This window comes from Danio aesculapii, chromosome 11 (assembly GCF_903798145.1).
Source record: "Danio aesculapii chromosome 11, fDanAes4.1, whole genome shotgun sequence".
NCBI lineage: Eukaryota > Metazoa > Chordata > Actinopteri > Cypriniformes > Danionidae > Danio > Danio aesculapii.
Window position 1 is genome coordinate 27,699,868 of NC_079445.1, and position 27,428 is coordinate 27,727,295.

Genomic DNA, 27,428 nt, shown 5'->3' on the forward strand with positions numbered 1-27,428 from the left:
ACATAATGTAATATAAATCATTTAATATCAAGATGGAAGAGAAAATGTTCTCCAACCTTTAAGCAATGGCTTATGGAACTTTTACACCACTTGACCTTAGAAAAAAAACAATATAATGTAAGAGGTTGTACTGATATGTTTTATCTTACTTGGCAACCTGTATTAGGTTACATAAAGAAGATGGAGCCTTCAGTTCTTTAGAAGAGGAGAGTTTTATTTCTTTGTTACCGTTTATATATATTTTTTTACTTAATACTATATATATATATATATATATATATATATATATATATATATATATATTTTTTTTTTTTTTTTTTTTTTTTATACAACAGTTCTGTTCTTGATCTGATCTATCTGATTGGCTGATAGCTGTAACAGCACTCGACCAGCCTCTTTACCCTTCACCCTTGTATATTACTCCGCCCACATACAGCATCAAGCAGAGGACACTCTACAGTTTGATAAATATTGCAGCTGTTGGACAACATAATGTACTTGTGAGGCTTTTAGTCAACAATGTAGTTGTTTAGATTGCAACTACAGTTTATTTATAAGGATAATGCGTATTTTTAAAATATTTGTAATTTCTGAGACACATCGCGTCGGCGGCCACTCGCATTGAGCTGACCAAACACGGTTGACATTGGCCATCCACAAGATGGCGGCAGAGACCGCATAATAAGCCCTTAGAGGAGAAAAAAACATCATCAAACATGTTCAATAAAAAACTTTTATTATAATTTCTGCATTATATTAAAGTGTTTTATCAACCTACAATTTTTTCAAAGCTGTAATATTGTGACATATAATATAATATTTAAAATAACCATTTTGTAATATATTTATATTTTAAAATGTAGTTTATTCCTGTGCTGGTTAAGTTACATCTACGTCATTACTCTAGACTTTAGTGTCAAATAATTCTTCAAAAATTCTAGAAATTCATTCTAATATGCTCATTTGATGCTAAAGAAATATTTCTGATTATTAATGTGGAAACCATGATACACTTTAGCAGGCCTTTATTTAAAATAGCAATCTTCTTATAACAATTTTAAAGATTTGTTTTATTTTACTCATATTTGATCATTTAATGGGGTGGCGCAGTTGATAGCGCTGTCTCCTCACAGCAAGTGAGCTGGTTCGAGTTTCAGCTGGGTCAGTTGATATTTCTGTGTGGAGTTTGCATGTTCTCCCCATGTTGGCGTGTGTTTCCTCCGGGTACTCCGGTTTCCCCCACAAGTCCAAAGACATGCCCTATAGATGTAATGGGTAAGCTAAATTGGCCGTAGTGTATGTGTGTGAATGAGTGTGTATGGATGTTTGGGTTGCAGCTGCTAGGGCATCCACTAAGTAAAAATTATGCTGAATAAGTTGGCGGTTTATTCCGCTGGGTGATCCCTGATTAATAAAGGGACTAAGCCGAAAATGAATGAATGAATGAATGAATGAATGAATGAATGAATGAATGAATGATCATTTAATGTATCTCCATCGGTGCATGAAATTTTATTTTTCATTTTTTTCCATTTTTATTACTGAATAACAAATTAATTGCAACCCTATGTGACAGTTTTACCTCAAGCATGTATGTATTAAATTCAGTTTTCATTTTTATTGGGTAGAACTGTTTTTATATTTGGGCAAAGCAAGTTTATAACCCAAATGTACTGTAGGGTTTATTATGCAGTGCATTTTCAGATGTAGCTATTATGTATATTTGATTATAAAAAAAAGTTTTAAAAAATGACACAATTAGGCTTTAATTTCACTAAAAGTGCACGCAGAGCATTTTCTGTTAATGAAAATATGCTGAGAGTTATGTCTATGTGAACTTTGCTTTTATGTGGGATCAAATCAGCAAAAAAACATGGCAGCGTTCCAACTATCCCCCAACTATCAGAGCTGTTCGCCAATGCATATGGACAGAATCAATAACAAACTGTTCTCCATGTTGGTCAGAGTCCTCTATCTCACACTTCTCTATGGATCTGAGAATGGTGAGTTCATCATCTGCATCTGCTGCAGAGAAGAACCAGAAACCATACAGTAAAATGCAGATTTTGCAAGCTTTCGCAGTTCGAAAGAGGCCACAGCTGATCGCCTCGGGCTTTCGCTTGCTAACATCTAAAGCATCCCGCACTCTGTTTTTACACAAAGCAGATGCCTACATACATCTAACCGTTGCCTTTGAACAGAGAAAACTTTGCAAGAGTCTCTGATTCTTGTCAGGACTTGGCCTGGTGCACGATAATAAGTTGAAGAGATAATTGTTGTAATAAGTGACGGAATGGGAATAGTAGATTTTAAGTAATTGCAGGCTTTGGGCCATTGAAAATTCATGCTCGGTTGCTGCATTGCATCTGTAGGATTTGGAAAAACTGGGGCTGCCCTCGAATAAAGATTTTCCTGGTCAACTAGTATTCATTTATAAGCAATTAGTTGATGAGACAAATCAAACATGTGTTAATAAGCCATTTAAATCATAATATTGAGTTTTTACACAGCCTAATACTTGATTAAGTATTCACATTAACCAAGTCACAGCACACCGGCAGAAGTAATGATTGTGAATAGAGGCTCTATTAACATATCAGGGGAGTGCGGGGTAAAATGTAACATGGAGTTTTCAGGGATTTGCTCAGGGTTAACCATGGCATGCTTCCGAGGTTTTCAACACAATGTCGGCAGACATCTTCCTGCTAATTATTGAAAAAATTTGGTGATGATTTGGATGAGAAACACCGGAGAAACTATTTTTTCAGCTTAAAAGTATTTTTTATTATACTCAATATTTTTATTTATTTTTTTAAATCTGTGAAAGTATGTGATTCAAATCTTATATTGTTGTGATAACCATCTTCTAGGCTAAAAGATGAAACCATTTTGAAAGATGTAAAAAACACAGTGACTGCTAGCCTGTTTTGAGGAAAACTCAACACAGCGGGGTTAGTTGTAGAAGGGTGTTACAAATAAGTCCCTTTATTAATTTGGGGTCGCCACAGCGAAATGAACCACCAACTTATCCAGCACATGTTTTAGGCAGCGGATGCCCTTCCAGCCGCAACCCATCACTGGGAAACACCCATACACTACGGACAATTTAGCTTACCCAATTCACCTTTACTACATGTCTTTGGACTGTGGGGGAAACCGGAGCACCCGGAGGAAACCCATACGGCACGAACCAGTGACCTTGTTAATTCCTAATTAAGTTGCTAATATTATTCTTATGGTTCGTGAAGTTTCAAAACCAATTTGAGTCATTACAGAATTAAAATCTGCCTGGTTATATCTGAACACAGGTTGTAGTTATTTTCAGTGATGCTCATATCTACGTACACTTGTGTCAGTATCATTACCAGACAGCTTGTGAAATGCAAAATCGTTTTGTTTTTGTTTGTTTGTTTTTTCTATGATAACATGCATGAGGATGACTATGGAGAAACTGGGGGTTGATCAGCTGTCTTAAAGAGTCTTGAAGCTGTTATTGAGCCACACTGCCACCTACTGTGAGGTTTTAACTTGTAATTGAGGATGGTTGTGATCTCTGTCCAAACCCATCTCCTCAAAGCCCTCAGCCTGGCTATTCATTATGCTGCCATGCTTGCCAAATTTGGTGAGATTTACAGATTTTCCTAAAGGCCTTAAGAGAGGAAACCTAATTTGTTTGGACCTATAACAGCATCAGTTTCAAAAGCTAAACAAATCTCTCAGTGCAGGAACCCGACTTGATGGCGTCTGGCTCTCCGCTCCAGTGGCCCATTTTGACATCTGCTGTGCTCTTTCTCTTCTAGACATCGACGAGTGTGTTATACGAACTCATAACTGTGGGATGGGCTTCCAGTGTCAGAATACTGATGGTTCATTCACGTGTAACCCGAAACAACGCTGCCTCACAGGCTTCACTCAGGACTCACATGGCAACTGCATTGGTGAGAAAGACCTTTAGAATCACTCAGTGCCCCCTAGTGGACAGTTGCGAAGTGCCATGTAGTCAAATCAATTTTGCTTGAAAATGTTCTTTATAAAATATTAATTTCTAAAAGTACTGACTCTAAAATAGTGCACCTGATGTGCTTTTTTCAAACATTACCTTTCGTTGTTCTGTGTAGTGTAACTGTTTGTGAATGTAAAATGCCTGAAAAGTTTTAAAGATCAGTTCATGGTAAATGGAGTTGTTCAAATAAACTACCTGATCTGGGTCGAAGTAATTCCAACCTTACTACAAAAATCTATGTAGGTTTAAATCAAATTTACATTGTCAGTGTATGTTCTTCATTGGCTGCATGCAAACAGCATGGTCTTTGACGCTTAATAGGATTGACATGTAGCCAAATCGATTTTGCTTTAGACATTGTTGCCATTTTTGCTTGATTTGCATTGATTTTGCTGATTTTTCTCACTTTCTCCTAGACATTGATGAATGCAGCAGTATAAGAGAACCATGTACGTCTGGCTTCAATTGCATAAATACTGTGGGCTCCTATACCTGTCAGCGCAAGATCATCATGTGCAGTCGAGGTTATCATTCCAGTCCAGATGGAGCTCGGTGTATTGGTGAGGACTATATAAATGTGCAAACATACAGCTCTGGACAAAAAAAAATTGAAAGCATTTTATAGTTATTATTGATTCTGTGTATTTTGAGAACAATATTAATTTTGTGTTTTAATGAATAAATTACTGATAAATCAAAATTTCAAGTAAGAATAGGGCCATTGAGAGCATTTATTTGCAGAAAATGATAGTAGGTCATTATAAAATATTTCATGATTTTAACTTATTGGAAATACATGAGCTGACATGAAATAACTCATAACCAGGGTTAAGCACTTTCCTTTAAAAGAGTAATTACTTATCGTTACTAGTTACTTACAAATAGTAACCGAGTTAGTAATCAAGTTACATAATTATAAAAGTAACTAATTAATTACCAAGGAAAGTAACTAAATGCGTTACTTTAGTCTAATTTGTCAAATGACTATAAAATAAATATAAAACAGTGTGCATGTCCTCAATATATCTAGATATTATTTTATTTAATTCTGGTTGAGTGTTTGTGGTGGAGAAAAATCAAGTTTTAGTTGCTTTTCCTGTACATCATGGCTCGGTCTCCTCCTTTGGTAGCAGAGCTCACGTTATCACCTGCGTTCTTAGCCACTAATTTTGTGGCGTCATGTGACAATGTGAGGTGCTTCATTAGATTAGAATTACTTGTCACTGACGCAGAGAGACTCTTTTTTTTCCTGGGCATAAGTTGCACGATAGATAAACATTCTTGCTTTTCACCTCAACGAGGGAAAAGTAGTGCTTATATTTCCAGTTTGCAAAAGTTACATTTGAACTTGTTGGATTTGCTATTGTTTGTTGATGTGTGTGACTGACTGTGCACACATTTGTGAGTGAACAATAGCACAATTCCACCTATAATTGGCAAACGATGGAAATGGACTCTATCTAAGCCAATCTTCATGTTCTCAGTTACACCAAAGGGCAGTCCTATGGCTGAGAGAGATGCTGTTCGCATGAAAACCGCTTCAGGGTTCTCAGTTATAGTAATGCACATTTTTTATTGTCAGTAACTGCAACGCTGTTGTGATGAGGAAAACAGCAATTCATCTGATTACTCATTACTAGTGCCAGACAGAATCTGCGGACATTTTTTGCTATTTCTGCAGAAAATTTTGTAAAAAATCTGCAGATTTATGCGGAACGATTTTAGGAGTATCGTATCTAAAGACTTAATATTTGAAATAAAAAAATTATACATTTTTGACTTTTATTTAATGTTTACAATGCAAATCCATCTAGATCCACTTCATTTGGTAAACAAAGCAGGTCTCTTATATAATATATCTACTAAAAGATAGAAATCATTACTTGAGAAACTGTATTGTAAATAAATCATATGAACATTTTATGTTAGTATTTGTCATGATTACCAGCGATCTACAACCACTAGAGTTCGCTGGTAAACATTTACACACATAGGACTACAAATCAGCTTGTAAATGGACTACATATTCAGTCATGCCACACGCACACACACCTGCTCCAAGTCTCCACTGATTACACTCACACAGCTGAAGCTGCTCAAGGACTGATTCATGGACTATAAATACTGCTTAAACACTGTTGTTGAGTCTTGTAAAGTGACATTTCAACGCGGTTTCCTTAGTCTGCCTTTCCTTTCCGCCTGCCTTTCGACCTCTCGCCTGATACTTTTGACTACGATTCTGGACTGCCTTTATACATCTGTTTGCACCTGTGTTGACCATTGTTTGTCTGACCATTCTAATAAACCTGCATGTGGATCCTCGCCTCTGTTGTCAGTGTCACTCCCCGCGTTACACTATTATTATATCACCATAATATTAGTGAAATTTAAAAACTGAATAAAGATAAATTTATACACATTTACACAAGTAAATTCATAGACTCAGTGATGGGCTAAAAATCTGTGGATTTCTAAAATCTGCACGCGCAGATTCCGTGTGGGCGTACTTATTACTGAAAATAAGTAGTACCGTTAGTTACGGCATTTATTTATTGCGCCGTTATTCCCATCACTGCTCATAACTACCCTTAAACTTATCCAATTCAGATACCTTTTAGTGTTTTTAGATTTTATTTTGAAACTAATTATATATATATATATATATATATATATATATATATATATATATATATATATATATATATATATATATATATACATTTGAATTATTAGCCCCCCTGTTTATTTTTTCCTCTTATTCTGTTTAACGGAGAGAAGATTTGTTCAACACATTTCTAAACATAATAGTTTTGATAACCTATCTCTAATAACTGATTTATTTTATCTTTGCCATGTTGACAGTAAATAATATTTTACTAGATGTTCTATAGACACTTCTATACAGCTTAACATCACATTTAAAGGCTTAACTATGTTAATTATGTTAACTAGGCAGGTTAGGGTAATTAGGCAAGTTATTGTATGATGATGGTTTGTTCTGTAGACTATCGAAAAAAAATATAGCTTAAAGGGGCTAATAATTTTGACTTTAAAATGGTTTTTAAAAATTTTAACACTGCTTTTATTCTAGCCAAAATAAAACAAATAAGACTTTCTCCAGAAGAAAAATATTATCAGACATACTGTGAAATTTTCCTTGCTCTGTTAAACATCAATATATTAACATCAATATATTTTCAAAATATTTGAAAAATTAAAAGTGGGGCTAATAATTCAGACTTCAACTGTATGTGATGGGCACTAGATAGAGAGATATGATATAAATAGATATGCTCTACCTTTCAAAAAGTAACATTTTTGATTATCAAAGAAACACTATGCAACAAATAAAAAAAACTCTTTTGAACACAATGTCCAGCGAGCCCTAAAACACACTTGCAGCCAATCAGCAGTTAGAGGCGTGTCTAGTAACTGAGGAGGTATCAAAATGGGGCATGGTTTTGTTCAGAGATGTGCATGTTTATTTTGGTGCTGTCATAAATATATTTCTTTTATAAATAAATGTTCTTATTTACTTTCTAGATGTCCAAGATACTTGAAAGAAAATCCTAAAAATGTTTTATTGTTTCAATTGTTTTCAACCTAAAAAATGTTCCAAAGTGTCCAAAAATAATGCTGGTTGAACCGCAAATAGTTTTTTGTAGATCGTACTTTTTGTTTTCTTTTTCTGTAAGCAGAGCTGTACATATAAAGTCTGCAAAAACAGTATGATTATTGAATGTGATGTGCAGATGTGGATGAATGTCAGACGGGCACCCACCGCTGTGGAGAAGGCCAAATCTGTCACAACCTGCCCGGCAGCCACCGCTGTGACTGCCAAACAGGCTACCAGTACGACACCATCCGTCAGCTCTGTGTGGGTGCGTATCAACACACACAACAAATAAACAGCCCAAAACACATCTGTTCTTATATCAGCAAGTGCACCCATGGCTTGCTGAGCAAAACTTGACTTCAAAAAATGCCCCTACAATAACTATGTCATTTTGGTACCACTGTAGCATCACCCAGCGGGATTGCCAAAGCACTGACTATTTTCAAAAACTGTGCACCTGTTGTGCTTTTTTTTCAGATTTTACCTTTCATATTGTATTACATGCATACAGCTGTTTGGGAATGTTTGAAAAGTTTTAAAGACAAACAGCACGGTAAATGTAGCCACAGTTTTGTCTTCCAAAAGAAAGAGTTGATTAGAAACTGACTGAAAAAAGTTGTCAGCAATTCCAGTATTTTTCCTTCGGCTTAGGCCCTGTTTACACTAGTATGTTTTAGTTTTAAACTAGCGTTTCACCCAGCGTTTCTGAACAGCTCTCCGTCTACACCACACCACTGAAAACGCACATCACGTGACCACACACACTCTCTGGCATGCACTGCAGTGTATGTGGTTGTCTGACCCGCTGGATCTAATCTCACTATATTTGTTAAATGTCATATTTAATTCATCTTGTTGTCTATATATAACGACATAATCCCCGACTTTGGTCTTTTGAATCTATTACTTGTTTTCGTGTTTTGGCTTAGCGCAAAGATAAGTTAATAATTAATGTAACCACATACATTCTGTATATTGATTGATTGCTTGCTTTTATTTTTTATAATGTATTGTACATTATACTTTTATAATGGCCATTATTGATTATTAAAACTGATATTCAGCAAAAAAGAGAGGGTATGTTTCGTATTTTCAATGAGAATGAAAGGAGGCAGTTATGTTATAGGCTCCGTTTTGTTATAAATACGCATACAGTGAATATGACGATCATATAAATATGTAGCTACATGACGCCTCAACGCTTCTGATTTCTGCTAATATCAAAATGAAAACAGCAGTTCGTTAAATCATGTTTTCATTTTATTGTTAAGAAAGTGAAACAACGTAGCCAGGGTGATGTGAAAAAGGTTATAACGTACACCGTTCCCTTTGAAGATTTACCCGACATGTCCTCTGGAGTTTGTTTTCCATATCAAACTTGTGAAGTCTGAACTTACAAGGAGAGGATGCAGGACTGAACTGTGTGTAGGCTACTTAATATTGAGGGAAAAGTCATAATCAGCAGCCATGCCTCCATTTTCAGATGTCTCCGTTTTCCCCATCCACACTGAGACGGAGCAGCAGCGTTTTAGAATGAAAACGGCTTCTTCAGGGTTTTCAAAACGCTCCATTTTTGGCGCTCGAAAAACTCTGCCATAGTGTGGACGGATGGAGTAGCAAAACGGATCAGTTTAAAACTAAAATGTATTAGTGTAAACGGAGCCTTAGTCTCTTATTTATCAGGGGTCACCACATGGGAATGAACCATTCTGGCATATTTTTTATGTAGCCCTTTATATATGCCCTTCCAGCCACAACCCTGCACTGGGAAACACCCATACACTCTCTCATTCACACGCACAGTCATACGCTCTGGCCAATTTTGTTTACCCAATTCACCTATAGTGCATGTCTTTAGACTGTGGGGGAAACCAGAACACCAGAACACCAGAACATGCACACATGCACAACTCCACACAAATATGCCAAATGGCCCAGCCGGGACTCAAGCGACCTTCTTGCTGTGAGGTGACAGTGCTAACCACTGAGCCACTGTGCCGCTCCAATTCCAGTATTAGATTCTTCACAAACCTACTCATGTTTGTAACAAATTTGCATATGGCAGTCTATGGTGTTCATTGGCTGATTTCAAACAACATTGACTTTAACCCCCAAACTCTGTAGTTGTGTGTGAAGCCTGAAAGAGTTTGGTTTGTTGGGATGATGCTGCTTTCTGAGATGTTGATTCAAATACACTTTGCACATACATCCCAGAGATAAGGACTTGGACTGGATTGATACGGTAAAACTGATGCCATTGTTACTATTCATACTGTGCTTACTGTAGCTGAAATACAGATATGGTAATAGATGAGTTTTTGAGATGTCTTGTAAGTGGTAGACCAATCACAAGTGAACTGGGCCAACAACTGACCAATCAGAACAGAGTAGACTGAAGCTTAAAACAAAAAAGCTTTGAATCAAATCTCAGGCCAAGCTTGCATAAGTACTTGCTTTTATAGTGTAAATATATGCATTTACACTACTTTGTACTATATGCACTAAACTTTTTATTGAACATTTACATGTAGTCATTTAGCAGACACTTTTGTCCAAAGTGACTTACACAGAAAGAAGATTGCTCTACAGGTGGTTTGACAAGCCCACTCACTCTGTGTGAAGTGCACTTCATAAATGCTCAAGGGTTGTTTAATGATTGTAAGAACGTGTCTGTGCAAAAACTGGTGCAAGTGTCAGTTAACGTCTCAAAGAGATGAGGGTTTTTTCTACAGGTGGTTTGTCGAGCCCACTCACCTATGTGAGGCACAGACAATTGAAAGTGTAATTTATCAGATGCAATAGCTAATCATCTAATACAGGGGTGTCCAAACTCGGTCCTGGAGGGTCTGTGTCCTGGAGAGTTTAGCTTCACCCCTAATCAAACACACCTGAACCAGCTAGTCAAGCTCTTACTAGATATTCTAGAAGCTTCCTGGCAGGTGTGTTAAAGAAAGTTGGGGATCTCTCCAGGACACCAGCCCTCCAGGATCGAGTTTGGGCACCCCTGATCTAATACAATTAAATATTTAGTGTCTATACAAATATTTTAATTGTTTTTATTGTTTTATGATTGTTCAAAGCAGCCATTAGCTACTTTTATTCCCTTTATTTATACAAATGTCTTCATAAAACATCAGTTCAACAATATTAAACTGGTCTGGGATCAGGTCACAATTTGGCCGGTAACATAACAAAGCCTTGTGTACTGAAATCATGTCACCTTGGCAGTTTGATGCACTCTCTAACTACTGATTTAATTAAACAGATTCACAACTTTTTTGAAGCAGTTGAAGTCAAAATTATTTTCATTTTTGATTGTCCTTTTTTTTTTTTTTTTTTTATTTCCCAAATGATGAGCAAGGAATTTTTCACAGTATTTCTGATCATTTTTTTTATTCTGGAGAAAGTCTTTTTATTTTATTTTTAGCTGTTTTTTAAAACCATTTTATGGTCAATATTATTAGCTCCTTAAGCAGTATTTTTTTCAATTGTCTACAGACCATTTATCATTATACAATGATTTTCCTAATTGCCCTAACCTGCCTAGTTTACATTTACATTTAGTCATTTAGCAGACGCTTTTATCCAAAGCCTAGTTAATCTAATTAACTAGTAGTCATCTTAATTAGTCAACTTAATTAGTCATCATGACAAAGATAAAAGAAATCAGTTATTAGAAATTAGTTATTAAAACTATTATGTTTTGAAATGTGTTGCAAAATATACAGGGGGCTAATAAATCAAGAGGGCCAAAAATACAGACTTTAACTATATCCTATACTTTTTAAAATTACACAAATATGTACCTTGATATTGAATCAGAGTATAGAAACATAGAATTAACCCACAGTTTTGAATCCTGTTTACTTTTCATATCTTTCTTGTAATATAGCAAGTGTACTGTATGTTTTTTTATCTGCTGGCAGATGTAAATGAGTGTTGGCGGTACCCAGGCCGTCTCTGTGCCCAGACCTGTGAAAACACGCCGGGCTCGTACCAGTGCTCCTGTACCACAGGCTTCTCCCTGGCCTTTGATGGCAAGAACTGTGAAGGTACATCCATTTGCACTGGCAGAATTGAACACGGATCAGTCTGCCTGTGCTCAGACAGTATGAATGTTCTCTCTTTCCAATTAAACCAAGACACAGATCGAGTGGAAAACCAAAAATAGACAAGTGAGCTGTCAGACAGACTGTTTGCTACTTTTTTTTTTTTACTAGTCCCATCATGACCAGATCCATTCATTTATTCAGAGTTTATTTCAATGACATGGCAGGTTAAAGCCTGAGGGATTATTTGTTTGGTGACTTTTAATTTGATTGTAAGGGAACAGCAATATTAAAAAAATAATAATAATAAATGCCCCATTTATGTCATTTATGACAGTTTGATAATGTATTTTTGTTAGAATTTACATTATTTCGTTTGTAAATTGAATATGAAAGACAAAACCTTTAAAATTAGTCTTCTTACATTTATTAGTGACTTAAACAATTTTATTTTGTTTTGTTTTATCTCATTTATTTTTTTTATGTTATTTTATTTTATCTCATTTTATTTTTTCTTATTTTTGATTTTATCTCATTTGATTTTATCTCATTTTATTTTTTCTTATTTTTGATTTTATCTTATTTTATTTTATCTTTTCTTATTTTATTTTCATTTTTAATCATTATTCATTTCATTATTATTTTCTTTATTTTATTTTATTTTATTTTATTTTATTTTATTTTATTTTATTTTATTTTATTTTATTTTATTTTATTTTATTTTATTTTATTTTATTTTATTCCCTAACAAATATTTCCAGGTTTTGAGTAGATTTACTAGATTTATCCTGCATATTTACAATGTTATAACACCTCGCCAATGTCCTCAGTGCTGTAATTTTTTATGCGTGTTTGTACATGCAAACAACATTTGATCCAAAAACCTGTGTTTTCTGTGCTCTCTCATAGATATTAATGAATGTGACAACAATCCCTGCAGTCAGGAGTGTGCAAACATCTACGGCTCTTACCAGTGTTATTGCCGAACGGGCTACTACCTGAAAGAGGACGGCCACACGTGTGAAGGTGAAGTCACACATCAGTTTCATCTTTCCATTTTATGACCATTTATTCACATTACACACCATGCTCATCAGTTGATTGATTACATTAGGAAGTGTAAGCTTTTTTGTATTACAATTTGTCTTACTTTATGATATTTAAAATATGTCAATGATACATTAATTCATTAAATGTGTTTGTTTTGTTTGTTTTTTTTTTTGAAGGTTTTCACAAAGGAGATTGCAGGAATATCTTTTGAGAATTAATTTGTGTCACTCACTTCATAAAATGCTAAAAACAGCATTTTTTAACATATTTTTATAATTCTTTGTAGAATAAAATGTTGTTTAAGATCGGGTAAATTACAGTTGAAGTCAGAATTATTAGCTCCCTTTGATTTTTTGTTTCTTATTTAAGCATTTCAAATGATGTTTAACAGAGTTTCCCAGAGATGGGTTGCAGCTGAAAGGGCATCCGCTGCGTGAAACATGTGCTGGATAAGTTGGCGGTTCATTCCGCTGTGGCGGTTAATAAAGGGACTAAGCTGAAAAGAAAATTCATAAATGAATGTTTAACAGAGCAAGGAAATTTTCACAGAATGTCTGATAATATTTTTTCTTCTGGAGAAAGTCTTATTTGTTTTATTTCGGCTAGAATAAAAGCAGTTTTAATTTTTTAAAACCATTTTAAGGTCAATATTATTAGCCCCTTTAAGCTATACTTTTTTCAATAGTCTACAGAACAAACCATCGTTATACAATAACTTGTCTAATTACCCTAACCCTAGTTGCCTAGTTAACCTAATTAACATAGTTAAGCCTTTAAATGTCACTTTAAGCTGTATAGAATTGTCTTGAAAAATATCTAATCAAATATTATTTACTGCCATCATGGCAAAGATAAAATAATCAGTTATTAGAAATGGGTTATTAAAACTATTATGTTTAGAAATGTGTTGAAAAAAATCTTCTCTGCGTTCAACAGAAATTGGATAAAAAAATAAACAGGAGGCTAATAATTCTGACTTCAACTGTATGTGCAGGTATAATTATTTTCTTTAAAACCTTCAGGTTAAAGATATACTGTGTAAAAACTGTGAAGTTTGATGAACTGCATGAAAGTGTTGCAGTATAAATATGGAAAATGTGTATTGTATGTAAAATTTACAGATGAAAACTGTGTGATTGAACGTTTTGTATGTTTTCTTTCCATAAAGCTTAAAATAAAAATACAACATGTGTAGGAAAAGCCAAAAAACGCAAATCTCAAAACTGACACTTGCTTGAAAGAACAATGTTTTGCCCTGCAGTATCTCACCTTAAAGCCATACAGTCTGGTGTTTTTTGTGATCAATATATCAGACCAATGTTTTAAATCTTTTAACATTGAGTACATTTACATCAACACATACAGTATACTCTGATTTTAATACGATTAAGACAATACTCTGATTAAGAGCCTACCATGTAAACAGCGATTTTTGATGACCGTAATCTGACTAAAGTCATAATCAAACTAAACATAAATCGATTTAAGACATGTGGCATATGCCGATTTTAGTCACATTATTGAAGTGCAGTACAGACATGTAAACACCTTAATCAAACTATTACCGTTATGTAGGATTTTCAACGCATTTTGTGACAGATTATTCCATACACATATGGCTGTTTGACACTATTCACTGCACCTACCGAGTCAGTGAAGGACCACAGACACTTTTCTCTCCATTTGGCGTTCGGCATCAAATTCCATTAAAACAACACTCTTCTACCAGTACTCCACACTCACATCCAATACCTCAGTTTGTCGCGGGGGCATGAAAATAAAACTGCTGAACTGCAGTTGAAGTCAACAAATTAAAAATGAAGCATCCTAAATTACACAAAACTCGGGAGGATATGTGGATAGTGTGGTGACGCAATGATGTTAGTCAATCTATGTGCTATAACATTTAAAACGGATTCATGAAATTAACATTCAAAAAGCAACTCATGTGAACACCTTAATCATATTATTGTCTTATTCAGATTAACTGATGTCCATGTAAATGTAGTCGATGAAGTAGTTTGTTGTGATATTCCTTTAAAAATGGCTAGTTTTCTCCCTGATAATGTTATTTCTCTTCTAGATATCGACGAGTGCTCACAGAGCATTGGAAACCTGTGTGCGTTTGAGTGTGTGAACGTGCCAGGGAGCTACACATGTGCCTGTCCTCCTCATGGTTATTCTATGTCAGCTAATGGACGCACATGTCAAGGTAACACTCAAGCTTTTGCTTTATCTTCTGTATAAATAAAGACACAATACGTAAGAACAAATGTTCAGGATTTGTCTTTTGATTAGACTATAAGGCCCAATCCCAATTCTACCCCTTACCCCTACCGCTTGTTTTGCGCATTCACGTGTAGGGGTAGGAGTGTCCCAATTCTGTTTAGCTTGAAGGCGTAGGGCTAAGGGAAAGGGCTAGATACCCCTTCGAACTGAGATTTTTCAGGACCACACTCAAAACCAAGGGATAAGAAAATTTCCCAGAATACACCAGCTAAAACGGCAGCATATCTGCACCCGGAAGTAAGGAGATCCACAAATTATTTTTATTTTTTGTCAATATTACCAATTTTTACAACAAACAAGCATATGTTTTAAAACATTCATAACCGTGTTTGTGTTCTGTAGTCCCTAATAAAAACACCTGTATAGTAGTTCTACAACATTCTACAAATCTGTCACTCGATGACACTAAAATACCCTGTCAGAAAAGTCTAGTGGCTGGGAATGAGCTTTTTACGTTATCTGCTATAATGTTAACATTGTTTTTGTGTGTTTACATAAATGAATATGGCCACGATGTAAATGCACAGGACAGTTACGAGCTTATTGCCACATTATATCGTTATGATAACATGATATATGCCTTCAGTGATTTCCTGAAGATAAATAACAAAAAAAACACAACTGGAAAAACCACAGCAGTCGCGATCGTCTGATCTCATATGAAGCAAGAGATTGCGATGACATATGATGACGTGTGCAGGTGCTGTAGTGGTGTCCTATTTTTTAGGGGTAAATTTTGAAGCCCTTCTCCGTCACACTCTGTTTTAAGGGTCAAGGGGATGGGGAAGAGGTACAAAGATAGAATTAGGAGTGCCCTAAATCACCTTAAAATGTGATTGTGTTGATATTGCAGATAATATTTTATTATATATATCATGTTTTTTTATGTTGCATTATTGTAATTTTTTTTTTTATTTGTTATTTTTATGGTTATTGGGTTTTTTTATTTTTATGGTTAGTTTAATGTTGTTATGTTGTTTTATATTTTGCTGTGTTGCAATATCTTATTGTTTAATTTGATGTTTGCTATAATATAATATAATATAATATAATATAATATAATATAATATAATATAATATAATATAATATAATATAATATAATATAATATAATATAATATAATATAATATAATATAAAAATGTACATTTCCTCCCTGTAATCCCTCTCCAAAATCAAAAGGGATATTCGACTTTTTTTTATTCATATTTTTTTCTGAACATTAGCTATGTTTCCATCCAAAAATACGCATTAACTTTGTGCGCAAAACTGGATTATCGCATAAAAGGTGTGCAAATAAAGTAGCGTTTCCATCCAACGAGTCAAAGAGAACAAAATCATCACTTCCTGATTAAATGCCATCAAATATCCACAGTAAAAATGGAATTTGTTGCGGTAGGAGAAGCTCCCTGAATCTTTTCTTCATTTAATAAATGACTTGCATCTCAAAAGTCAATCCTGACATGCAATGAACGCACGGTGGCGTTTGAGGCGTGAGACGCGGAGCACAGACGCTCCTGACTCTGGAAGTCATTAATAATTTGATAACACTAAAACTGAAATGGTTAAGGCGTTATAGAATGACCAAAACATTTCAGATGTTTTACAGTGTGCTCAGCCTGCTAGTTTATCCATTCACACATGTTTTTATCATCACATGATCTCTTATGACAAAACCACATGACCTTTTGTTATTTCGCATACTGGAATTTGTTTGGTAAAAGTGTTTCCATTGCAGTTTATGTGCATCTTTTCTTATCGAATAAAAAGTTTATGCTACTCAGTTATTCGCATATGTTTTTAACGCGCATTTTCAAAATGTATGCGCATCTTGCGAATTTCATCAACCGTTTTTTAATGCGCATATCCAAAATGCGCTGCTAATGACTTCTTTGTTTCACACAAGAAAGAAATACATATGCATTTCAAACGACACAAGAATGAAATGACCAGAATTTTGGGATGAATAATCTCCTCCCTTTAAACTGTGGTCTATTTGCTACCCAACACCTTTCTACAGCCAAATGCTACAAACTCAATTCCAAGCCTTAATTTCTCTAATTGGCACATTGAGTTGCGAGGAGCTAACCTCGGGTTCATCACTGTGTTGCTCAGTGTCCTCCATCGCTCTCTGAAAGATCACGGAATTGACAAAACTCCCTCAGGCTCTCCAGATAGAAAAGTCGATGAGAGGTGAAGAAGAGCCTGTACATGCTCCCGGAGGTTAGCGCTAGCCTGCACCAAACGAATTAGTCTGTAGATTGGAGCCGGCGAGCTGTAACGAGGACTTTGCTTTTGTAAAATGAGATGCATAATTAATTACTTCTGGAGGGGCCAAAATTGACTCCTAGCAGAATGAAGCCTGGCGGTTTAGTCACCACAGACATCAGTCGCAGCTTCCAACACGGCTGGAGTTGATTGGGACTGGGTAAAACGTAACATGCGCTGCCATTCAGATATCTATTCATGTAATAAAGTCTTACATGGTTTTCTATTGAATTTCCATTTACTCTTTTTTTATTGTAAGAATTGAGGATGAAAGGGACAGTAGAATGAAAGTTTCAAATGGTCTCAAGACCATATACGATCGAACTATTATATAACATCTATTTAGCTGTTGTCTTCTCTTTTGTTCTCAGATATTGATGAATGTGCCATTGGATCGCACAATTGCTCTGCTTCCCAGACGTGCTTCAACATCCAAGGAGGCTTCCGTTGTCTGTCGTTTGCATGTCCTGACAACTACAGGAGGGTGTCGGACACGTAAGTATGCCCCGCTGATTTTCTTCACAATCACATTTATCATGCAGAACACATGTGGGCTCCAACAGAGAACCTGCCAGCTTGGTTGGACTCTGTCCAGCTTACCACTGTAATCAGAAGTTTCAGGCTTCTCGATGCATAAAAATATAGGCAAGTTTACAGCAGCAGAATACAATTGTCAGCCATGTGTTTGAGTTATTAATACGCTTACTTTGTATGGGCTAGTAAGAAGCTATGGTCTTTAGGGTCCTTGTTAGTGTGCCTACCTCCCATTCTGGAATTGAGGTTTAAATCCTGTATTATTGCTGTGACCAGAATGTTAATGGGGTTTGAGCAGAGCATTGGGTTGGTATAATGGAGGCTAGGTAGTTAAAGCTGTGTAGCTAAACCTCACTCTCCTGGCCTTGACAGGCACGCTAGCGACAGATGCTAGAGAAAGCAGTCTTTTATGTCATTGTTAGTGTGTCCATCTCACATGTAAGAAATGGCAGTTTGAATCCTGTTCTGAGCAGGGTAAGCAGATCCAGAGATGTTATATTGGTGCTGTGACCCAGATGGGATTGAGATATATTAGCGACATATGTTAGAGTTTGCCATTTTTAGCATACTTCTTAGTGCACCTGTTTTTCCAATTCTGGGATTAAGGCATTGGGGATGAGTTAAACAGGCTAGCTACCCAGCAGGCACACAACATCATAAGACGTTATTCAATGTCTAGCCAGCGTCTAAGGTCAACGTTATTTTCTAATAACAATGTCAAATTACACTGATATTTGGTTGATTTTGGAAAGTGACCAAAATCCAACGTCTGATAGATGTCATAGTGGTAACGTCCACACAACGTCAAGGTGTAACATGATTAGACGTTGATATTTGGTTGATTTTAGGTTGGACGCTGGACATTGATGTTGGCACTGATGCTGGGTTCTGATGTCAACCCAATTTTCATTTCCAAACGTCAAAATGACGTTGTGTTGACGTCCTGTGCCTGGAGGGTAGTCATAGCTATGCAAGTAATGTTTACTTCCATAATCTTTTTAGCATATTAGCAAAAGATACTAGAACTGTTGATCAGTTTGAATCCCGCTGAATTTGCTGCCAAAGACACCACCAGCCATATTGATAGTTTTCAGTTACGTGACATTTGCAGAGACTTGGCTGACAAAAAAATAATGGGTCATAATGGCTGCTACATTAAGATCTTCATAGAAAAGCAGTACAAACCAGTCATATTTCCATCTGTTTCGAGCTATGAATAATTGGATCACATCAACAGAATGAAAATATGATCACGAACTGTACATATACTGCACCCGCAAGTATTTCCCATCATTTAAAACCCAGAGCTCCAATTCACCGATGTTTACAACTTCATTTACAATCTTTTGTTTACAATCAATTCGACAACTTCAGGTGCAAACCGGCTATTTTGGTATAGGAGGAGGGTGCTCTAACAAAGGCTCTAAACACTGCAGAATCTAGCATCTGAGAAGCAGAGAAACCCAGAGAAAGAGTAGAGTGTAGATTTGGTAGTCAATCTGTTATGCTCACGTTGCTGTAGACATTACTATCCATCAAGCTGGTAACATTATTATTGCTAATGTAGCAGATTCATTGGAAAATACACTGGTATCATCTTTATTAAATGGAAAATTATCACATATGCTGAAGTGAATACATTCGACAACTATTAAAGGTCATGTGATGTGCTTTAAAACATGCATTTTTTTAAATTATATGTTTGATGTAATTTCAACTGAAAAATCAAGAGACGGTGGGACATAGAGTAGCTCCTTCCCTTTTAAAAAACAGCCAATAGCATTTAGTTTTTATCACAGCGCTGCCAGTGAGAGTGGTTAAGACCAAGTGCACTAGAGAGAAGTTTGAGAACTGAAGCATGAGGTGACATGAAAAACGTGCCCCAGCCTGAACCAATCACGTGGATTGAGACCGCCGTTGTTAATATTAGGAGGAAAATAAATATATTTATCCTTTTTTGAAGTCAAAAACTTTGGACAATGCTTGAATAAAAGTTAAGACCTTGTAAAAACGTGATTAAGACTTTTTAATACCTTTCTAGGGCCTTAATTTTCTCATAATTGATTTATTAACGTTTAATTATGTTTAAGACCCCACAGACACCGCTAAAGCTAACAGATTGAATCTAGCATCAACAAAACATCTTTTTAATTTCAGAGGACTTTTAACTTTGCTTTCTTAAAGAAACATAAAGCAACATCCTTGCTAGGAGACATGGAAACATGTTTCTAAGCTTAAAATGCATTTTTACCCCCAGTTTTGTTCTCAAACACTGACAGTGGACTCTTATTATTACATAATGGTGAAAGTAATAATCACACAGATGTAAATACACACTTCTTAGAGTACAAAACATTTATTGTAGCATCCTTATACTGGCTCCTAACAGCGCATGGCTTCTGCTAAGCTATGGGAATGGAGCCAGATTGCTTTGATTAGGCAGTAGTTCAAACACACACGTCTGGCCAGTGTCAGCACGGGCTGTGATTGGTGGGAACTCCCACTGCTCACCATCCGCCCTCCAGAGACTCTGAGCTGTATCAGAGATTTAACAGCACTGAGGGAGTCAGCAGGACCAGAGACACTGCATGTGGGTTGTGGTCATTTTAGCTGACAGTATCAATGTATTACTCCAATGTTACCTGTGTATGTCGTGCTGTACGATTTATTTAGTTAATCTGTGGAACAAGATGATCAAAGGTGATTTAGGTTTTTACTTTTATTGATCCAGTTTTAAAAAAAATCAACCACTGAATGGGCTGTGCGGCTCCTTCAGTGTAAGTTTATGGGTTTTCTTTCTCTTTTGTGGCTGCTTTATCACTGGGTAGGTGAAGATCATAAATATTATTTAGAAATGTAAGCTCACACCTGCTCCTTAATCTTCTGCAAATTTGAGTTCTCATTCAGCACAAACACAATCTCACGGCAATTCGTAACTTATTGATTTAGTGGCTAATTCGTATGAATTAATACGATTTGCTCATCCCCCAATGACGGTTGGATTTAGGGGTGGGGTTAGGTGCCACGCCTCCTTTTTAAAATCGTACAATTTCGTACGACTGAACTCTGAATTAGCCTGAATTAGCCACTAAACTGACAAAACGTAAAATACTTACATTTTCTCGTGAGATCAGGCTGTCAGCACAAACAGTGCGAGACGAGTTACAAGTTGAAGCTGTATTTATAAAATAAAGGTTTTTCAGAGCTTAAATACTGTAGATCTTTACTCTGCAATCATTTACTCAGTAATTACAGTGACTTTCTTTGTTCTGTTTAGTTTTTTGTTGTTACTGTTAATATTTTTGTTTAGTTTGTTTTGCATTTAGTTTGTTTAGCTTTTGTGTTTTCAGTTGGTTTTCTGTTTTTGTTTTGTTGTATTGTAGCAGTGACCTAAATTTGTAAAATTGGTCCGTTCTTCCTTCGTGGATTACTTAATTAGCTGGATTTTGTTATTGACGATTTGATACAATCCAGGATCGTTTCATTCTTCAAAACTCATCTGGGAGTTGTTGTCATAGCAACAGTTCTGGTTACACAAACCTGCTCCGGAGCACACTTATTTCATATACACTGGATTAGATCGGGTCTTTTCAAGCAAAGGCAACATTTAATGTATGTACCGTATGCTGAAATGATGCTGATATGAACTTATGCAATCTGCACTTCGAAATAAAAGTACACTGTCACGGAGTGGTTCTCCCCAAGGGGTTCACAGAGAACATATATTAATATGGACTTTTTAGATACAAGAGCGTACTATTTTAAGGTACCGACCCAGCTTTAGTACAATTTCTGTATGATAATAGACATGCACAATATTCGACTGTCTTTTTTTAAAGATGAATAATTTATGCAGTCATGCATGTGTTTTGACTGCTAATATGCCGGTGATTTGATGCTTCGCAAAAGTTGCAGACACCTTTACAGATATCAAAATGCTTTTTGATGCAATAATAATTGATACAGCCAGTTATTCCTAACGCCGATTAGGAAACATGAATAGGCCTGGGCTACTAATAAAGAACATCCGCTCTGAATGTAAAACTAAATAAATTGCTAAATACTCTCGACTCATGAGACTTTTAGTTTGGGGTTTTTGTTTTGTTTTGTTTTGTTTTGTTTTGTTTTGTTTTGTTTTGTTTGTTTTGTTTTGTTTTGTTTTGTTTTGTTTTGTTTTGTTTTGTTTTAGTTTGTTTTTTGTAGCATTTTGTTTTGTTTTTATTTTTTATTTATTTTTTTTTTTTTTTTGTTTGTTTTTTGTAGCGTTTTGTTTTGTTTTGTTTTTTGTTTTGTTTTAGTTTGGGGTTTTTTGTTTTGTTTTGTTTTTTGTTTTGTTTTAGTTTGGGGTTTTTTGTTTTGTTTTGTTTTGTTTTGTTTTGTTTTGTTTTGTTTTGTTTTGTTTTGTTTTGTTTGTTTTGTTTTGTTTTGTTTTGTTTTGTTTTGTTTGTTTTGTTTTGGTTTGGTTTTTTTGTAGCGTTTTGTTTTGTTTTGTTTTGTTTTGTTTTAGTTTGGGGTTTTGTTTTGTTTTGTTTTGTTTTGTTTTGTTTTGTTTTGTTTTGTTTTGTTTTGTTTTGTTTTGTTTTGTTTTGTTTTGTTTTGTTTTGATTTGTTTTGTTTTAGTTTGTTTTTTGTAGCATTTTGTTTTGTTTTTATTTTTTTATTTATTTATTTTTTTTTTTAGTTTGTTTTTTGTAGCGTTTTGTTTTGTTTTGTTTTTTGTTTTGTTTTAGTTTGGGGTTTTTTGTTTTGTTTTGTTTTTTGTTTTGTTTTGTTTTAGTTTGGGTTTTTTTGTTTTGATTTGTTTTGATTTTTGTTTAGTTTAGTTTTGTTTTGGGGGTTTTTTGTTATGTTTTTCCAATCACTTTCTTTCATTAAATACAGTTTGCAGAGCAAACTCTTAGCAGCCATTACCACAGAATGTGTATTTCCATGTGAAACTGCTACTAAACAGAAGCATTCAATGCGTATCCCGCTTCTGAGCTCTTCTGATTGTTCCACTGTTTTGGAACTGACATTGTTGAGCAGCACTGCTTTTAAAAGTCATCTTAAAAAAGCAGCACTCATGTGTAATGTTCCACAAGAGGTAAAGACAGTGAAATGTTAGTGTAATGGTCACACATGTCAATCAAGTGCATGTTCATTGTTTACATAGAAAAACAATGTAAAAGTAGCACATTGGAATCTAAATAAGTGTGTTCAGTGTGAATGGCCCCTTAGACATTCCATTGATCAAAACTCTAACATCTCCATTAATTTCAGACGCTGTGAACGAATGAGTTGCCCCAACTACCAACAATGCCAGACCATGCCATTACGCATCACCTACTATCAACTGAGCTTCCAAACCAACATCGTCATCCCAGCTCAGATCTTTCGCATCGGACCTTCACCCACATACTCCGGCGACAACATCATCATTAGCATCCCCCGCGGCAATGAGGATGGCTACTTCAGCACGCGGAAGCTCAACAGCTTCACCGGCGCCGTTTACCTGCACCGGCAGGTTCGAGAGCCAAGGGACTTCCTCATCGACGTAGAAATGAAGCTGCTACGTCAAGGAACTTTCACAACTTTCCTGGCCCGCATCTACGTGTTCATCACAACAAGCTCTATGTGATGTGATGACACCTTTGATTTCGCATGGTGCTAAACTCTTCAGGCTTCCATCTTGAAGTTGTTTGTCATCTGGCAGATCCTTAAGGCTTCTGTTTGCCTAACGGATTTTTGCTCAGAGAGACTTTGATGGGACTCTCCCACTGGGATCCAACCGCTTGTTTTGAGTAGAGCGAGAACAAACAGGACGGAGCATAGAGGCTGACAGAAACATTTGGCTTTTAAAAGTCCTAGTTTTTCCTCTTCAAAGTATCAAAAGTACTCTACACCAGACGCTATTTATACCACACCAATTTATCTTGATTGCCTGAAACTGCTTTTTATAGCACTTCATTACTTTTTCCTAACAACACTATGTTTCTCCTAGGGGGTAGGCAGAATAGAGCTGAGGTAGAGTTAGGGGGTTTGTAATGGCTGTCACAAATCCTCCATTCAACTGCTGTGCCGTTTAAACGTCTAATCATTTCACAGCTCATCCGATACAGCTGATAACTGTATTTAAAAACGTATCTGTGTATAATTCCCACAAGTATACCTCAGCTCAGTGCCTCTGCAAAAGAGAGACATTGTGTTTGTAATCATTGTTAGCAGTTAAAAAGCTGTATGATTGTTATTATTACTGTTTCAAACTCGCTCCGTTCGTAGCTCTTGGTGCTAATATACCGTTTTGGAAACATTTGACACGCATACATGAAGAGTGTGTGAGCTCCAAAGCAGCACTGAGAATATTGTATTGATAAACGTCAGTTTGTATATCTTTACATTGTAATATTACACCTGTTTTGATGTATTACTGTCTTGAAAATTCATCTCAGGGTAAAAGCTTCTAATCATCTCAATATACGTTGATATCTCAAATCATTATCATTATCAAAACATATTAGGTAAATTCATGGAACAACCAAATGCATCAGTATATTATTAATGCAAGACATATTATCTCCCTTAATGGATTCAGTTCCTCAATAAAGCAACACCATCATTCCTTTTATCTGTGTTTTGGAGTTTGCTTGAGATGTTTGTCACTTCTGTTTGCGATTGAAAGTTAAAGATCGCCTCCTAGCGGCGAACAAAGGAGCTATAGCTTGTGGCCTGAGGCTGTCTTTGCTTTCAGTGTGATGCTTTAGCTAGAAACCCTCATCAAATTTTATGATGATATGATTACACTAGTAATGAAGCATTTTATTGTACTATCAAATGCATTTAAAGTCAACATGGAATCAGAGCTGACCCTATTCACATTTAATTCACATTTCTTGTCTTACAGGGAACACTTTCTCAGCGTTTTGTTAAAGACACCATGAAATCTAAACTGGCAGTTCTTATTTTTTGCAGCATAATTTCTCTGTGCATATAATTATTTTATTATGTGGCCTTGTAATATTTATTCAAAATTACTTCCCCTCTTTTCAGTTCTTATTGTGGGTTTAGCATAAGGGCGGGGCAACTTGTCACTCAAATAGACTGACCAATACAATTACATCACAATCATCCAATCATTTCTAAGTGAAATAGAATTTTATTGTTTGTTTAAAAAGCTGTACCATTAGAATAGAATATGCATTAGTATTACTTATGTTTCATCCCAACATTAAAAAAAAAATCTTATGTTGAAAGTTTTCATTTGAGTTTGGTTCAATTCTGGCAACTGTTCCCAATTCCTAATAGATACAAGTCTCATTACATTTCTCATTTCTTATTAAATAACTTCTCCCATTCTGATATATCATTCAATTCATTCATTTTTCTTCGGCTTAGTCTTTTTATTCATCAGGGGTGGCCAACATATCCAGCATATGTGTTACACAGCTGATACCCTTCCAGCTGCAACCTTGTACTAGGAAACATACATTCACACTCATTCACACATACACTATGGGCGATTTAGTTTATTCAATTCACTTATACCGCATTTCTTTGGACTGTGGGGGAAACCGGAGCACCCGGAGGAAACCCACGCCAACATGAGGAGAACATGCATACTCCACCCAGAAACGCCAACTGACCCAGCTGGCACCCGAACCAGCAACCTTCTTGCTGTGTGGCGACAATGCTAACCACTGAGCCACCATGTAAAAATATAAAAATATAAATATTAAAAAATCAATATATAAAAATATATAAGAAAGAGACTAATAATTCTGACTTAAACTGTACAAAAAATGTAGTACAAGCCACTTTGCATGATCTGTTCAAACACCAAAGCTTAAAATCATGTTCCTCATACATATTTGTTAATTTAATATCCTGTTTTAATGAGGAAAACTATGTGGCACTGTGATTAAGCATTGATTGAAATAAAAAGTATCAATATAATTCATTATAATTATAAAACAATAAAAAAAAAATACATCAACTTACTCACAAATATGTACTGCACAGAGGTAAAATACAGTTAAAAGTCACTTCTCAATCTAAAAAGAGTTATGTTGTTTGATTAAAAAATATTACTAAAGTTAAAGTGATAAAAATCCAGTATACACAATTCAATCAATGCCCAATCAATAAATGCCACATATTTCATCAAGTATTTTATTTCACTCAGGTAAAAACATCTTATTACAGAAGTTATATTCTTGTAAAAGCAAAACAATCCAGTAAATTCCCAATGGGATAAATCATGGCTAAAACATTTTGTCTCATTAAATATTTTCTGCCACTTACTATAAATTTTTTTCTGTTTTTTATCCTGTTTTACAGTAAAAAATGTAACATTCAAGAAAAAAAAACATGATCTCGTCAACTTCATTCATTTATTCATTTTACTTCGACTTAGTCCCTTTATTCATCAGGGCTCGCCACAGAGGAATGAACTGCCAACTTATCCACAATATGTTTTACACAGCGGATGCCCTTCCAGCTGCAACCCAGTACTGGAAAACACCCATACACTCTCATATTCACACACTCATACAATACAGCCAATTTAGTTTATTTAATTTACCTATACCGCATGTCTTTGGACTGTGGAAACCAGAGCACCTCGAAGAAACCCATGCGAACACGGGAAGAACAAGCAAACTCCACACAGAAATGCCAACTGACCCAGCCGGGACTCGAACCAGTGACCTTCCTGCTGTGAGGCGACAGTGGTAACCACTAAGCCACCGTGCCACCCTTTGTCAATTCCACATGTATCTAAAAATCATTTTTCTTTTTAATTTCCTGCTTCTTTCTATAATACATCACATTACAGAAGTAATAATAGATCCTGTTTCACTCAAAAATGTGTCAGGTTACAAAAGTAAAATGAGCTGCGAACAGCATGTCACATTCAGGAAATAAAGTCTAAAAACATCTCTCTGTTATGCATTGCGAGTGGCATTTATTGGAAAGATGTGCTTGTTTTTTGGCTTTTCGCAGAGCGGAGGTGCTTTGCTCTTTACTCCTCACGTTGTGCTTTCCATCACAACTCTCATCAGACCTCAGCGCTATCATTTTGTGTCGCACCCTGGAGGCCGCTCAACCCTGCCTTTCATTGTGTAACTATCGGAAAAGGGTGTGCGTTGTTCAAAGCTGGCAGCACGGTCGCGTATGTAGTACATCCCTACAGATAACCCCTGGCTGCTATCGGCTAAGTGGGATGAATGATACGATTCAGCAGCTCAACAGAACAGTATAAATCACACTTACATACACTCAGGGTTGGGGAGTAATGGAATACATGTCACTTAATTACTTTTTAACAATAAGATACACAGTTGGAGTTACTATCTCATTACAGTTACAGTAAATAGGTGGTAATCAAATTACAATTTAATTAGTTATACTACAGTTATACTATTATATTACTATACTATTACAGTTTTACAGTTATACTACAGCTATATATTTTAGGTAAGTGATTCGTTTTTTATCTCATTTAATTATTTTCTGACTCTGACTTTGAAAATGAAAGTTTATATACTCCTTGTGGAATATTTTAAATAATTACAACAAGATTTGGGATCATATAATTGTGGGTTTCTATTTTTTGTTTAGCATTGTCCTGCATAACCCATTTCATGT

General features: G+C 35.6%; 1 protein-coding gene across 3 annotated transcripts in view; it reads left to right on the forward strand.

The window, feature by feature from the left end:
* fbln2 (fibulin 2) overlaps window positions 1-24,411 on the forward strand; it is a 118,959-nt gene extending 94,548 nt beyond the window's left edge. For 2 of the 3 annotated variants that reach the window (XM_056467742.1, XM_056467744.1), the window contains 8 exons: window positions 3,801-3,938; window positions 4,420-4,563; window positions 7,756-7,884; window positions 11,546-11,671; window positions 12,578-12,694; window positions 14,802-14,930; window positions 17,645-17,768; window positions 23,067-24,411. In XM_056467742.1, coding sequence (XP_056323717.1) covers window positions 3,801-3,938; window positions 4,420-4,563; window positions 7,756-7,884; window positions 11,546-11,671; window positions 12,578-12,694; window positions 14,802-14,930; window positions 17,645-17,768; window positions 23,067-23,424 — 1,265 coding nt within the window. In that variant the 3' untranslated portion in view covers window positions 23,425-24,411. The remainder of the gene's footprint in view (window positions 1-3,800; window positions 3,939-4,419; window positions 4,564-7,755; window positions 7,885-11,545; window positions 11,672-12,577; window positions 12,695-14,801; window positions 14,931-17,644; window positions 17,769-23,066) is intronic. The other variant, XM_056467743.1, reaches the window with a different exon arrangement.
* Window positions 24,412-27,428: the final 3,017 nt, after the last annotated feature.